Source organism: Salvelinus namaycush, chromosome 34 (assembly GCF_016432855.1).
Source record: "Salvelinus namaycush isolate Seneca chromosome 34, SaNama_1.0, whole genome shotgun sequence".
Lineage (NCBI taxonomy): Eukaryota > Metazoa > Chordata > Actinopteri > Salmoniformes > Salmonidae > Salvelinus > Salvelinus namaycush.
Genome location: NC_052340.1, coordinates 11,666,011 through 11,680,761, shown reverse-complemented (window position 1 = coordinate 11,680,761; position 14,751 = coordinate 11,666,011). Strand labels below are relative to the sequence as shown.

General features: G+C 43.4%; 2 protein-coding genes across 2 annotated transcripts; one reads left to right on the top strand and one right to left on the bottom strand.

Annotated features, from left to right (window-relative positions):
• The first annotated feature begins 707 nt into the window (after positions 1-707).
• On the top strand, positions 708-5,772 carry LOC120029170 (membrane frizzled-related protein-like). Its single transcript, XM_038974470.1, has 10 exons — positions 708-711; positions 816-1,014; positions 1,344-1,492; positions 1,594-1,719; positions 1,932-2,008; positions 2,150-2,298; positions 4,307-4,416; positions 4,719-4,853; positions 4,995-5,107; positions 5,548-5,772. Exons 1-10 carry the CDS (start codon positions 708-710, stop codon positions 5,770-5,772), a joined length of 1,287 nt encoding a protein of 428 aa, XP_038830398.1.
• Positions 5,773-6,041: 269 nt separating this feature from the next.
• Positions 6,042-9,389, bottom strand: LOC120028761. The gene is made up of 5 exons (XM_038973994.1): positions 9,265-9,389; positions 7,568-8,449; positions 7,240-7,372; positions 6,953-7,030; positions 6,042-6,859 (listed from the first exon to the last, which is right to left on the bottom strand). The coding sequence occupies exons 2-5, from the start codon at positions 8,446-8,448 to the stop codon at positions 6,674-6,676; spliced, it is 1,278 nt and encodes a 425-aa protein (XP_038829922.1). The 5' UTR covers position 8,449; positions 9,265-9,389; the 3' UTR covers positions 6,042-6,673.
• Positions 9,390-14,751: the final 5,362 nt, after the last annotated feature.

Below are 14,751 nucleotides of genomic sequence, written 5' to 3'. Positions count from 1 at the left end.
TCTGCGGGGTCCGTGGTGTAGCTGGGGGAACGTGGTGGTCTCTGTTGCAGCTGTGCTCCTGGTAGCAGCCCTTGGCCTCATCTTCACACGTGAGTGAGTGACAGAGGGAGGGGGGGGGGGGGTGGTGGGGGGAGTGGGACCACACATATACTAACAATCCATGTAATTCTATGGGTGGAACAGTGGGGCCTCTGATCCTCAACAGGAAGTGTTCACTGAGCATGGTGTACATACATTTCACTCATCTCTCAAAAAAGCTGGAAGAACCCTAATGAAAAAAATCTCAATCTCATAGACACCTACATAATTATGGACACAATGTCCTTATTTAAACTAGCATTGCCAATTCATACACTATATGGTCCCTTGAGCATGGAATAGCAGTGCAGTACTTGTGCACATCACAAGCTTGTGTCATTCACTAATGTCCTCTTATTCTATCTCTCACTGGGTTCTTCACCCCACAGAGCTAAAGGGGCAGAGTGTGGATGGGGAAGTGGTGTCGACCAATCCCCTGGACTTGTTGACTGGAGATGGACTGCCTCGTGGTCTACCCACAACCCCCACCAACCACAGTCAGAGGGACAGTACAGTGGCCCCACAGCCAGCCAGATACCCTACCCCTGAAACTAGTGAGTATTTTTCTACTACAGTTGTATCCATAGAAATAGAATAAGTAGTTATATTCCAATGATTGTACCTTACAGATGTGTACTTACCAACAGATACATACAATACAATAATAATACAGTAATACACTACCCTGTACTTTTCTCACTGTTTGTCTGTCTCAGGATGTGGGGGCGTATTGACAGACTCAGAGGGCAGCTTTAGCTCCCCCAACCACCCTGGATCGTATCCCCCGGACTCGCTGTGTGTCTGGGTGATCCGGGCGCGCCCTCCATCCCTGGTCCAGATCCATGTGTCCTCTCTGACCATAGAAGGACCATCCCCTTGCCTCTTTGACTGGCTGGAGGTTCAGGAGGAGACGGAGCAACCTTCTGTTGTCACCAGGTGGGTCAAACGTACTGTATCTAAACTTGTTCGAGGTGGAAGATGCCTCTAATCACAGATCCAGGATCAGATTAACATAAGTGACTACGGGCATGTTTTACACACTTCTGAATCTAATGCATGACAGCCTCTTGAAAAATCATACTCTTCATGACACACTGTGGCAACTAGGTGGCATACAAGTTCTGTATAGATGGCAACTCTGCCTACTTTCTGGCCCTGAATTCTTTGCGGTTCTGCTGTTATGGGTTTTTAAGTGAAGAATAAAGATGAATTATGATTGCCTTTTGGGGCTGACATTTTAAAAGTTAACGTTATCTCCACCCTAGGTTCTGTGGCAACGTGGCACCCCCTACTGTGAACACCAACAGCAGCACTGTGTGGGTGACCTTCCGCTCTGACGGGAGCATCGGAGGCAATGGCTTCATCGCCCAGTACCACGCCATCACACTTGAACAGAGTGAGTACTGGGTCAGAGGTAGAATCAACAGACACACTGAACTGATCTTTGCTTCAGGAAACATGTATTTTCACAGTACATTAACATATACCATCAGAAATGTGTGTGTCTGTTCTCAGAGAGCTGCTCCAGGGAGGAGTTTATGTGTGACCGCGGGCGCTGCATCCTGCCTGTGTCAGTGTGTGACGGCCAGCCCAACTGTCATGACCACTCTGATGAGGCCAACTGCAGCCACAAGCACAAAGGTAAGAACAGGGTGTACAGCACAGTACACACTCAGCATCATAGTGACTTATCTGCATACATACAGCAGCTCCAAGTAAAATAATGCAAAATGGTAGTCTCCTAAGTCTCGCTCATCACAAAGAAGCCTGGTAATCAATTCTAGTAAAAGGGCAATCGTTTGCTTATCTATGCGAAACTAAACATCACCGTTTTTTTCTATGTTGTTGAACAGAGTGTGGGGGCCAAAAGACTGGACTCTACGGCTACCTGGCGAGTCCAAACCACCCAAAGCCTTACCCTCAACAACAGGTACCTACCTACACCTGATCTAGTAAACTATCACCAACATGCATCGTATCTAATAGACATACCCAGCCATATACCCAGAATAGACTTCATGAAATCCTACCATGGTAAAGTATGTTTAATCTACTCTTATTTCTCCGTCAGTTGTGCACATGGCAGATCTCTGTTGAGGAGGGTCATGTGATCAGGCTGAGTTTCCGTAACTTCAGTCTGGAGACTCAGGACGTGTGTGAGTTTGACTATGTAGAGGTGCATGACAGTGCAGATACCGGGGCCGGCAGAGTACTCGGACGGTAAGACCTATCATAATAGCTTCCCAATGTTTTTATTTCATACACTACCAACGAATTAGTTCAGAAGGGTTGAAAAAGGAATGCTCAAAGCAAGTACATCCAGTCAAATGAAATGTTCTAAAATCAAGCATAGGTGTTGTATGACAGTATATGACATTAATACATGTCACGCTCGTCGTCCTCTTCATCTGAGGAGGAGTAGTTGGAAGGATCGGAGGACAAATATGCAGCATGGTAAGTGTTCATCTTGATATTTATTTAAAAAGAGAACACTGAACGAACTATACAAAAATAACAAACAACGAACGTGAAGCTATCGAATAATAGTGCTGACACAAAACACTACACATAGACAATCACCCACAACCCAAAATGACAAAACAGGCTACCTAAATATGGTTCCCAATCAGAGACAACGACTAACACCTGCCTCTGATTGAGAACCATATCAGGCCAAACACAGAAACAGACAAACTAGACATACAACATAGAATGCCCACTCAGATCACACCCTGACCAAACAAAACATAGAAACATACCAGGCAAACTATGGTCAGGGCGTGACAATACAGAACCAGTCCAAAGTTTGGACACACCTAGTCATTCAAGGGGTCATCAAAACTATGAAATAACATGCAGGATCATATATTAACCAAAAAAGTATTAAACAAATCAAAATATATTTTATATTTGAGATTCTTCAAAGTAGCCACTCTTTGCCTTGATGACAGCTTTGCACACTCTTGGCATTCTCTCAACCAGCTTCATGAGGTAGTCTCCTGGAATGCATTTCAACTAACAGGTGTGCCTTGTTAAAAGTTAATTTGTGGAATGTATTTCCTTCTCAATGCGTTTGAGCCAATTAGTTGTGTTGTGACAAGGTAGGGGTGGTATACAGAAGATAGCCCTATTTGATAGCCCTATAAGACCAAGTCCATATTATGGCAAGAACAGCTCAAATAAGCAAAGAGAAACGACAGTCCATCATTAATTTAAGACATGAAGGTCAGTTAATAAGGAAAATTTCAAGAACTTTTAAAGTTTCTTCAAGTGCAGTCGCAAAAACCATCAAGCCTTATGATGAAACTTGCTCTCATGAGGACCGCCACAGAAAAGGAGGACGCAGAGTTACCTCTGCTGCAGAGGATAAGTTCATTCGAGTTACCAGCCTCAGAAATTACAGCCCAAATAAATTTTTCACAGAGTTCAAGTAACAGACACATCTCAACATCAACTGTTCAGAGGAGACTGAGTCAGGCCTTCATGGTCGAATTGCTGCAAAGAAACCATTCCTAAAGGACACCAAAAATAAGAAGAGAGTAATGGACGAGCAATGGACATTAGACCGGTGGAAATCTGTCCTTTGGTCTGAGTCCAAATTTGAGATTTATGGTTCCAACAACCGTGTATTTGTGAGATGCAGAGTAGGTGTACGGATGATCTCTGCATGTGTGGTTCCCACCATGAAGCATGGAGGAGGAGGTGTGATGGTGTGGGGGTGCTTTCCTGTTGACACTGTCAGTGATTTATTTAGAATTCAAGGCACACTTAACCAGCATGGCTACCACAGCATTCTGCAGCGATGCGCTTAGTGGGACTATCATTTGTTTTTCAACAGGACAATATATTTTGATTTGTTTAACACTTTGTTGGCTACTACATGTCATATGTGTTATTTCATAGTTTTGATGTCTTCATTATTATTCTATAATGCAGAAAATAGTAAAAATAAAGAAAAACCCTTGAATGTGTAGGTGTGGCTATCTTTTGACTGGTACTGTATGTGTACCATAAAACATTCACAACAGTAACAGCACTCTTCCTTGATAAGACAGTGCCTGTAGTAACCTAGCCTGTGGTGGGGATTCCTATGGTTGCAAAACAGAACATGGTCACAAACAGATCTGGGACCAGGCTAATTGTACCCTACTGTACAACAGCCTGTAACGCAGTACTACTGTTACTGTACCACAGCCAGCTCTAGTGTTCCTTCTCTATCCTGTCGCAGGTACTGTGGAACCAGCCTGCCTCCTGAGCTGACCTCCTCTGGGCCTCAGATAACCATGGTATTTGTGGCTGACGAGGGTGTGGCAGACAGTGGCTTCTCCCTCTCCGAGAGTGAGTCCCCCCCCCCCCACACACACATCGGTATTGTTCAGTAGGACAGACCGTAGCAAAACGTTTAGCAGCAATAAACAAAACTTGGACAATTTCAGGTAGGACCATCCTCGTTTCACTCTGTTTCAAAACGTTTCCTCCTTACTGAACATCACCCAAATCGGTCTCCCTGTATCTAGTCTGTTATGCTCTTGTAAATGTAGAAAATAAGCCAATTTATTAAAACATCTAAAAGTGGTTTAGTTAAAGGAATTACACTGGAAATATGAGGAGTGGATCACCTGTTTCCTTGTTTGTGACAGGAACATGCAGTCCTACTCAGTTTACCTGCAGCAGTGGGGAGTGCCTGCACCAGGAGTGGCTGTGTGATGGCTGGACTGACTGTGCAGACGGGACAGATGAGCACGACTGTGACAACTCGACCTATCCCACTTTCAGTGAGCCAACAATACACAACACACACATCATATTTGTTTGATTCCTACAGCAATAACACAACTGCTAACCTTTCAAGTAGAATGACTCCATTATGACAGATTAGTAACCTTTTCTGTATTTGTATCATACCTCTCCCCCAGGCTTGTCCTGTGAGCCCATCGAGGTGGAGATGTGTCAGGGCCTGAGCTACAACCACACCTCCTTCCCCAACATTTGGCTGTCCATCGCTGACCAGAGGCAGCCACGCTGCTCCGTCAGTACATGGTGAGAACGCACACCTGGCCTGTCAACACACAACCACACAGAACAATATAGATTTTTCTTTCATGTGTTTTTAGTTAACTTGAACATTGTTTGTAACATAATATACTGTAGGTGCATAGCAGTGGAGGCTGCTGAGGGGAGGACGACTCATAATAATGGCCAGAATGGAATCAAACACATGGTGTTCATGTGTTTCATACCATTCCATTCAAGCCATTCCACTCCATTCCAGACATTATTATGAGCCGCCCTCCCGTCAGCAGCCTCCACTGGTGCATAGCAATATGTTGTTTCATCCACGATAAACCAACTACACACTGAAAGACCATAAAAGGGATGTGCAGACCTTTAGGTGTTTGATTCTGATGGAGGTAGATACTGTACAGCCGCTCTATAACTCTCTCCCCTGTGGTTTGTGGTTATTACCAGGTGCTGATGGAGCTGGCGTGTTTCCAGCCCCTGCGCAGGCTGGTGTGTGGGATGTTCATGCCCCACTGCAGCCCTCAGGGAGGGGTGCTGCAGCCCTGCCGGTCAGTGTGCTCCTGGGCAGCGCAGCAGTGTAGTCAGGCCCTGAACGTCTTCACCTTCAGCTGGCCCTTCAACTGCCACCTGCTGCCTGACTCCCAAGACCCTATGGAGTGCTCCAGCCCTTGAAGTATAGCACCTGCCCCATTCATTTGCTACAGTACAACCATAGTTATGAGATGAATCCATCACAGGACTATAAGAACTCTTAAGAATACCATCAAAGCTCCAATCTTTTCAAGGAATCTTGGGAGTCTTGCAGTCTCGCTTGGACACTGAACATCATCATCAAAGGACCTTTACATACAAAAAGAATCACAATGTTGCATTTCTGCAGACTCTATATGGTTCTAGCCTTGTACAGCATAATACAGATGTATGGAACAGAACCGGTTGGAGTTAACGTGGGAATAGAAAATGAATGTACATATTAATTAAAACAATGCTGATTTTGACATACTGTAGCTTGATGTTTTACAAATGTGTGTGATTGAACCATACATTTTTTGTGTAATGAATTTGACAGAGACAATACCTGTATGTTCTACATCAAATGCTATTTTTTTGCACTATATTTATTTCTGTCTGCATGTCATATAAAATAATGATTGGTCCTGTCCAGAAACCTAAGGAAATAAAATTTCAAAAAAGGATAGAATCGTAAATGGTGGTGCCTTACCTTCATAAGGTTAGTGAATGAATGAACTGTAAAGATTTGACCTTTCCAGGGAGAACCTCAGATTTTTATGTCAGTATGACAAAATATAGTGACATTACAATCCAAAGTGGCTTTGACATGGAAGTTGATTGTTCCTTACATGACCCTACCTGATATCTCATTTATTCAATATATCACTTCTGACATGTATGCTTACAGTATATGGGATACACTGATTATAAGAAGTCCTCAATTGATACATAAGCCCCAATGATCAATTTCACATATGAAACAAATAATCAAATTATTCCGTAATCACACATACACTATACTTTACAAAAAAACAGTAGTGATGGCTGCAATGATTGGTTGTCATGGCGGCGCGATGAGTTTGAGCGTGTGTTCGAGGGCCACGGCAGTGAGGCCCCACACGCGGTGCTTCCCGTTGCGGAACACGGGCAGGGTGTATCCGTAGCGCTCACCGGTACGGAAGTGGGTGTATCCCTGATTCTGGGGACTGCATACGTGGGAGAGCGACAGGGTGAAAATCTCTTCTACCTGAGAGAGAATGAGGAATGTCATTTTAACTCCATGTTAGTTGGTATTCGTGTTAGTTCAGCCCAAAGGCAAACAAAGTTCTTGTAACTGTACCTCGGCAGGATTTGGCTTGAACGACAGCGCCTCCAGGGGGCCGAGGTTGGCCAGTACAGGGGCTATCATCATTCCCGACTGAGAGAAAATGTGCAATGATTAGGAAAAGCGGCAGATCAACAACTTACATAATGAAGACATACTCATATTAAGAAATGTTTCACTGAAAGAATACTACCCCATCTCAACTGATCTAGCACAGAGGGGAGCTACTAGCTGTCTGTCAGTGCGTCACATAGAGATGAATGGGGATCATGAAGCATTATGGGTAGGGTTAAGGTCCTCACCATATCCCGGATTGGTTTCAGCACGCCCCACACTTGGTTTGTTGCCACAGTGATGCCCAGTTCCTCACAAGCTTCTCTCAGGGCGGTGTCCACAACGTCCTTGTCCGAGGGGTCACGCTTGCCTCCTGCAAAACTGGACATTCACACAGCACTTTGTCAATTTCCAGCCTTCTATACAACTTCATACATTCATTTATATGACAATGTTTTTCTCAAAACACACGAACAAAGTTGTCATTTTCAGAGTTGTTAAGTTATGTCATGACATCATATGTCAAACATTAAATAGCCCAAAAGCAGTGGGAATGGTGCAGGAGTCTGTGGTTACCTGACGTCGCCCTTGTGTCTGCCCTTCAGTGCTGTGGATCTGAGGGTGAACAGGAAGGCGGGCTCTCCCTCCACAGAGCAAAGAGAGACCAGCACAGACGCCCACTTCCCCTGGGCCTCACTGGGCCCCCTTTCCCCCCGGACGTCTTTCTCATAGAGAGCCACATTAGGCTCCAGGCTCTGCCGGCAGCGCGCCTCGTTCACCAGCGAAAGGCACTCCCTCAGGGCACCCTCAGGGCCGGAGGCAGCAGACTGGTGTAGGCCGTGGCTCTGGAGTGAAAGGAGTCGCTGGGGATCCACAGTCCACTGTTTGGGTGTGGACACAAGCAGTCTGTGAAAAATGTCCTTGTGAATCTTGCCACTTTTAACACTGAATGTGATGTTGACCTTCACCTCAGCAGACAAACATTGGCTACCATTGCCAGTTTGCCTCCTTTGTAGAAGGCACTTACGGTCGCTAGAACATTCGATGGCTTTGGAATTGTCCAAATGTTCCAATGAAGTGGTTTTCCAAGGGTCACATGCTACTATCACCAGCAGTCGTGGTGTATGTTTCAAAGAGACAAAGCTAGAGTCCTGAGACAATTGAGGTCGGTTGGGAGGGGTGGCTTTTTGTAAGGGGTGTTGAGGTGCGGTGTTTAGGAGACAGCTTTCACAACCGGAGGTGCTTCTGCTAACAAGGTGTGAAGAGATGGCTGAAGAGAGGGGCACTGCCTCCTCCCCTCCACCATTCCCCTGACAGAGACTTCTCCCTGCTTTGGGTCCATTCCACCTATGACAGGCGTGTTCAGGTAGGGCAGGCACGCGGGGGTCTCTGACAGACAGCAGCAGCAGGGTTCTGACAGGGCATGTCAAGGCCATAATTTGTGGACTCCTGAACATTCTTGAAAATAGAGATGAGACAAAATAATAATTTCCTTTGCTCCACTAAACAAGGCTCAATGGTTAACTTATGTCAATAAAAAAAAGTAAGCCTATTTTGACATGAGTGCAGTACAAATAAATAGGTTGTCCTCACTCTTCCCTGCAGCAGTGATTCTCAAACCTCTCCTCTGGGACCTCCCGCAGTTCCATGCATTTCCAAAGCTAGTACACCTGATTAAACTTGCCAATTAATCAAGCCCTTAATTAACTTAAGTGAATCTGGTGTGCTAACGTTACTTCAGTACAACACAATTTTGACACGTCTAGTGGTCCCCGAGGTGAGGTTTGAGAACAGCTATTTTAGACTACTGCAAAAAAAAAAAAATATATATATATATATATATATATATATATATAAAATAAGTGTAACATGGGTCATTTTCCTGATTGCACAGTCTGTAATCTGTAGCTAACATTGTGCAACAACGCTGCAAATTCAAATTGCTGTCAGCAAGCAAGCTAACGTTAGCTGCCAGCCCAATGCATACTCAATCTGGCAAATGGCTAGCTAGTTTTACAACCAACACTATTCAACGTTACGTTTCTTAGAATTCAGATACTTAAAAAAAAATTTGAAGTTAACATGAGCTATTACCAAGTTGTCAAACAAATCCGATTCTCGTCATTGGTGGCTAGCTAGCTAGCTATAGCTAACCTTGTAGCTAGCTGGTTAGGCAATGTTCCCTAGCTGTCAAACACATTTTGCTAGCCGGTTAGCAAATGCTATCAAGTTTTTTTAGCATGCAACTAGTACGAAAAAATAAAGTTAATCACATCTCAAAAGGATCCCAATCTTATTCCAGGTCCAGTAAGAAACTGAGGTTAATGAAACCCCCGGTGCACCTCCCAACAACCTCTCTAAACAACAATATAAATATTGCATAGCGGTAGACGCCTCCCCTTGAACATCTATAGTAGCTAGCTACTGCGCCAGTACCAAATATGTCCCTGAAAACGCTTTCTGCCATCACTTGCCCTCACGAGGTGAAACGATATCAACCATTTACAGATGCCATACCACAAATAATATAAGGCCTGTCAAACCATTAATTAAATATGATACATTTATGTGAAGTTATTATTTACAAAAGAAAATAGCTAGGAGTTTACTCATTTCTTATTTGAAGCAGGGCAATTCCACGGTGACAGAATTTCTATGAGACTCATATTTTTCACAAAAAATGTATACCAAACAAAAACCATAGATTTGTATATGTTTAACAAACCACACAGCTCTAATCACAATGACATCTTTGAACAATTTACACTGAATATTTTACAAAACAACATTTACTGGAAGAACTGGGCAGATGCAAAGTTTGATAACAGACTTTCTGTAAACTCTCTCTCAGTTTTTTACATTTATGTGACCACGTTTTACAAAAACTCTTAACTCATTTGTTCCCAACTTTTCCCAGACTTGCCACTATGCAAATCTTATGCCACAAGTATGCCATAATCCTATCATGTAATTCATATTCTTTTTATATATGTGTGTGTATACACAAAAGTTAGTGGATTTGGCTATTTCAGTCACACCCTTTGCTGACATGTGTATACAATTGCGCATACAGCTATGCATTCTCCATAGACAAACATTGGCAGTAGAATGGCCTTACTGAAGAGCTCAGTGACTTTCAACGTCATATGATGACACTTTTCCAAGTCAGTTTGTCAGATCTTGCCCTGCTAGAGCTGCCCCGGTCAACTGTAACTGCTGTTATTGTGAAGTGGAAACCTCTAGGAGCATTAATGGCTCAGCAGCGAAGTGGTAGGCCACACAAGCTCACAGAACGGGACCGCCTGTCCTCTGTTTAAACACTCACTACAGAGTTACAAACTGCCTCTAGAAGCAACATAAGCACAATAACTGTTCGCCAGGAGAACCCTACCTGCCCAAATGCATAGTGCCAACTGTAAAGTTTGGTGGATGAGGAATAATGGTCTGGGGCTGTTTTTCATGGTTTGGTCTAGGCCCCTTAGTTCCTGTGAAGGGAAATCTTAACACTACAGCATACAATGACATTCATAATTTCTTTGATCATTCAGCAAGTTTCCTCTATCAGCCCAAAATCCTATCCAGCCCAAAATCATTGTGAATAGGCTTGGAAGTTCTTTCAAAAAGATGACCCGCTGAAATAAAATGGTGATTCAATCAAATGTATTTATAAAGCCATTTTTACATCAGAAGATGTCAAAGTGCTTATACAGTAACCCAGCCTAAAACCCCAAAGAGCAAGCAATGCAGATGTAGAAATACACTGGTTAGGGAAAAACTCCCTATAAATGCCAGAACCTAGGAAGAAACCTAGAGAGGAACCAGGCTCTGAGGTGGCCAGTACTCTTCTGGCAGTGCTGGGTGGAGATTATAGGATTACGTGGCCATTAAGGCATCTTTAAGATGTTCAAATGTTCATAGATGACCAGCAGGGTCAAATAATAACCACAGTGGTTGTAAAGGGGGCAACAGGTTAGCACCTCAGGAGTAAATGTCAATTGGCTTTTCAAAGCCAAGCATTCCGAGGTCAGGACAGCAGGTGCGAGAGAGATGGAAAGGGAGCAAGAGAGAGGGTTGAAAACAGCAGGTCCAGGACAGGATGGCACGTCTGGTGAACAGGTCAGGGTTCCATAGCCGCAGGGAGAACTGTTGAAACTGGAGTAGCAGCATGAACAGGTGGACTGGGGACAAGGACAGCCAGGCGTCGTCAGGCCAGGTGGTCCTAGGCATGATGGGTAGGAGCAAGTCCATGTAATGCTTTGTAGGTTAACAGCAAAACCTTGAAATCAGCCCTAGCCTTAACAGGAAGCCAATGTAAAGATTAGCACTGGAGTAATATTATCCATTTTTGGGTGTTCGTCAAGATTCATGCAGCCGTATTTAGCGTAAACTGAAGTTTTATTAAGTGTTTATCTGGGTAGCTGGAGAGTAGAACATTGTAGGAGTCTAATCTAGAAGTAACAAAAGCATGGATGAGCTTTTCTGCATAATTTTTGGACAAAAAGTTTGATTTTTGCAATGTTACAAAGATGGAAAAAAGCTGCCCTTTCTTGATATGTTTGTCAAAAGAGGGATCAGGGTCCAGAGTAATGCAGAGATCCTTCAGTTTTATTTGAGACAGCTGTACAACCATAAAATTTATTGTCAAATCAAACAGCAGATGTCTTTGTTCCTTGGGACCTAGAACTAGTATCTTTGTTTTGTCCGAGTTTAAAAGTAAAACATTTACCACCATCCACTTCCTTATGTCTGAAACACACAGGCTTCCAGGTTAGTCAATTTTGGGGTTTCATCGAAATGTACAGCTGTGTGTCGTCTGCATAGCAGTGAAAGTTGGAAATGTGTTTCCCAATGACATCACCAAGATGTAGAATATATAGGGAAAACAATAGTGCTCCTAAAACGGAACCTTGAGGAACACAAACATCCTTGCTTTGTCAGAGGACAAACCATCCACAGAGACAAACTATCTTTCCGACAGATAAGATCTAAACCAGGCAAGAACTTGTCCGTGTAGACCAGTTAGGGTTTCCAATCTCCACAAAAGGATGGGGTGACCGATGGTGTTAAAAGTGGCACTAAGGTCTAGGAGCACGAGGACAGATGCAGAGCCTTGGTCTGACGCCATTAAAAGGCAATTTACCACCTTCACAAGTGCGGTCTCAGTACTATGATGTGGTCTAAAACGAGACTAGCGCATTTCGCATACATTATTTCTCTTCAGGAAGATAGTGAGTTGCTGCTTTAAAAAAAATGGAATGGGAGGAAATTCGAAATAGGCATATTCAAAAAGGAGTCTGTAATTTGCTTTCTAATGATCTTTTTGTCAAAAAAGTTCATGAATTCATCACTGCTGAAGTGAAGGCCATCCTCACTTGGGGAATGCTGCTTTTTAGTTAGCTGTGCAACAGTATCAAAAATAAATTGGGGATTGTTTTTGGAAAAGTAGCTTGGAAAAGTAGGCTAATCGAGCACCAGTAAGGACGCTTTGATATTTCAAGGTACTGTGAAATATTTTTATAACTAAACCAAGATAGACCACAGCCCGTCGTTTCAAATGGGAACAAATTAGTCATAATGGGCAAAACAAGCATGGAGGTGGGCAGAGCTAAGCATGAGCTAGCAAGATCCTATTGGTGCGTTCTATCATGCATGCGCATTTTTCCATTAGGGAACACCTACTCTGTGAAGTGCACGTGTGCAATAACTAAATCTGCCTTTGCACTCCTTCTAAACAACGCAATTTTTGAAACTTTGGCAAAGAGTAAAGTTTACAAAACTTAGTCCACTCTGTTCGTAACATATTCTAATTTTGGGAACAGAAAATAGTATTGAGATCCCAAGTATAGTATTGAGAAAATGTGCAGAATGTCAGCCAAAATCCATCTCATTCCATCTTCTCCCACTGCCGCAACTGGGCTTCCTCTCAATACCATAAGTTTTGGTATTGAGTGGAAACGCCAAGCCGATGCTTCACATTTATACATCTGGTGAAATATCTGTCTCATTGTTCTGTCTGTGGTCTTTCCAAGCTAGTCGGAATACTTACAGTTTGTTGGCACGCCATTTCCGTTCCAATTTTCTGGAAGCTTGCTTCAGGGCTCGGGTATTTTCTGTATACCAGGGAGCTCATTTCTTGTGACAAATGTTTTTTTGTTTTTAGAGGTGCAACTGCATCTAGGGTATCACGCAAGGTCAAGTTTGTTGATAAGTCTATGTTGATAGATAAGATGCATCCTCCAGCTTGGATGGAGTCCGTCACTCCTCAGCAGGCCAGGCTTGGTCCTGTTTGTGTGGGGATCCAAGAGAGGGACAGTTATCTACAAATTCTATCTTTTGGCAGGGGCAGAAAACAGTTTTGTTTTCAACCAGCGATTGAGTTGTGCGAGTCTGCTGTAGAGCTCATCACCCCCCCCCCCCCCCTAACTGGGAGGGGGCCAGAGACAATTACTCGATGCCAACACATCTTTCTTATCTAAGTTACACTCTGAAGTTATGTTGCACTTGGTGGCATCTGACAGTTTCATTCTAACATCGTTGGTGCAGACGTGGATAACAATACCCCTACACTAGCTACACTTGCCAGTTTTAGCCTCAGCCAGCACCAATTTCAGATTAGCCTTTAAGTCGGTAGCCCTGCCCACTGGTAAATAATGTATGATAGCTGGATGATTATTTTTAATTATAAACTGGGTGGTTCGAGCTCGGAATGCTGATTGGCTGACAGCTGTGGTATATCACACACCACGAGTATGAAAAAACATTTATTTTTACTGCTCTAATTATGTTGGTAACCAGTTTATAATAGCAATAAGGCACCTCTGGGTTTGTGGTATATGGCCAATATACCACTCGATGCGTTGTGCCTAAGAACAGTTTCTTAGCCGTGGTATATTGACCATATACCACACTGCCTCGTGCCTAATTGCTTAAGTCTAATATTGCGGGTAATGGAGTCACCAATGACTAGGATTTTCAATTTGTCAGAGCTAATGGTGGGAGGCTTTGGCGGCTCAGACCCCATAACGGGTGGAGAGACCTGAGAAGGCTTGTGCTCTGACTCCGACTCGTTGCTTAGTGGGGAAAACCAGTTTAAAGAGCAACACCGGTTGAGCATGCCAACAGCATTCTTTCCAGAAGCAATGAGAAAATTGTACGGCTGAAGGGACTGTGCGGGGGGATTAACACAACCTGTATTTACACAGACGCTGTATCCTTTCCTCCACTTAAATTTCACTTGCCTAACGATTGCGCCTGAAGCCGAGCATGCAACTCGGCTATCCTCACCATAAGGCGATAGTTCTTCTGTAGAGCGACTGCAATGAGAAGGCATAATGTTATGTCCGGGGTAGCAAAAGTGAAAAAAAAAAAATTTGAGGACAAAACTAAGACGTTGGTAAACTTGTTAGATACAGAGTTCGATTAAATAGTTAAGAGTAAAAAACTAAAGGTTTGTCAGGTAGCCAAGTACGGAGACAATGCGGAAGTGCTTTGCGGCACCAGTCATGTGAACAATGCCACTTAATATAATGTTTACATACCCTACATTACTCATCTCATATGTATATACTGTACTCGATACCATCTACTGCATCTTGCCTATGCTGTTCTGTACCATCACTCATTCATATATCTTTATGTACATATTCTTCATCCCTTTACACTTGTGTGTATAAGGTAGCTGTTGTGAAATTGTTAGGTTAGATTACTCTTTGGTTATTACTGCATTGTCGGAACTAGAAGCACAAGCATTTCGCCACACT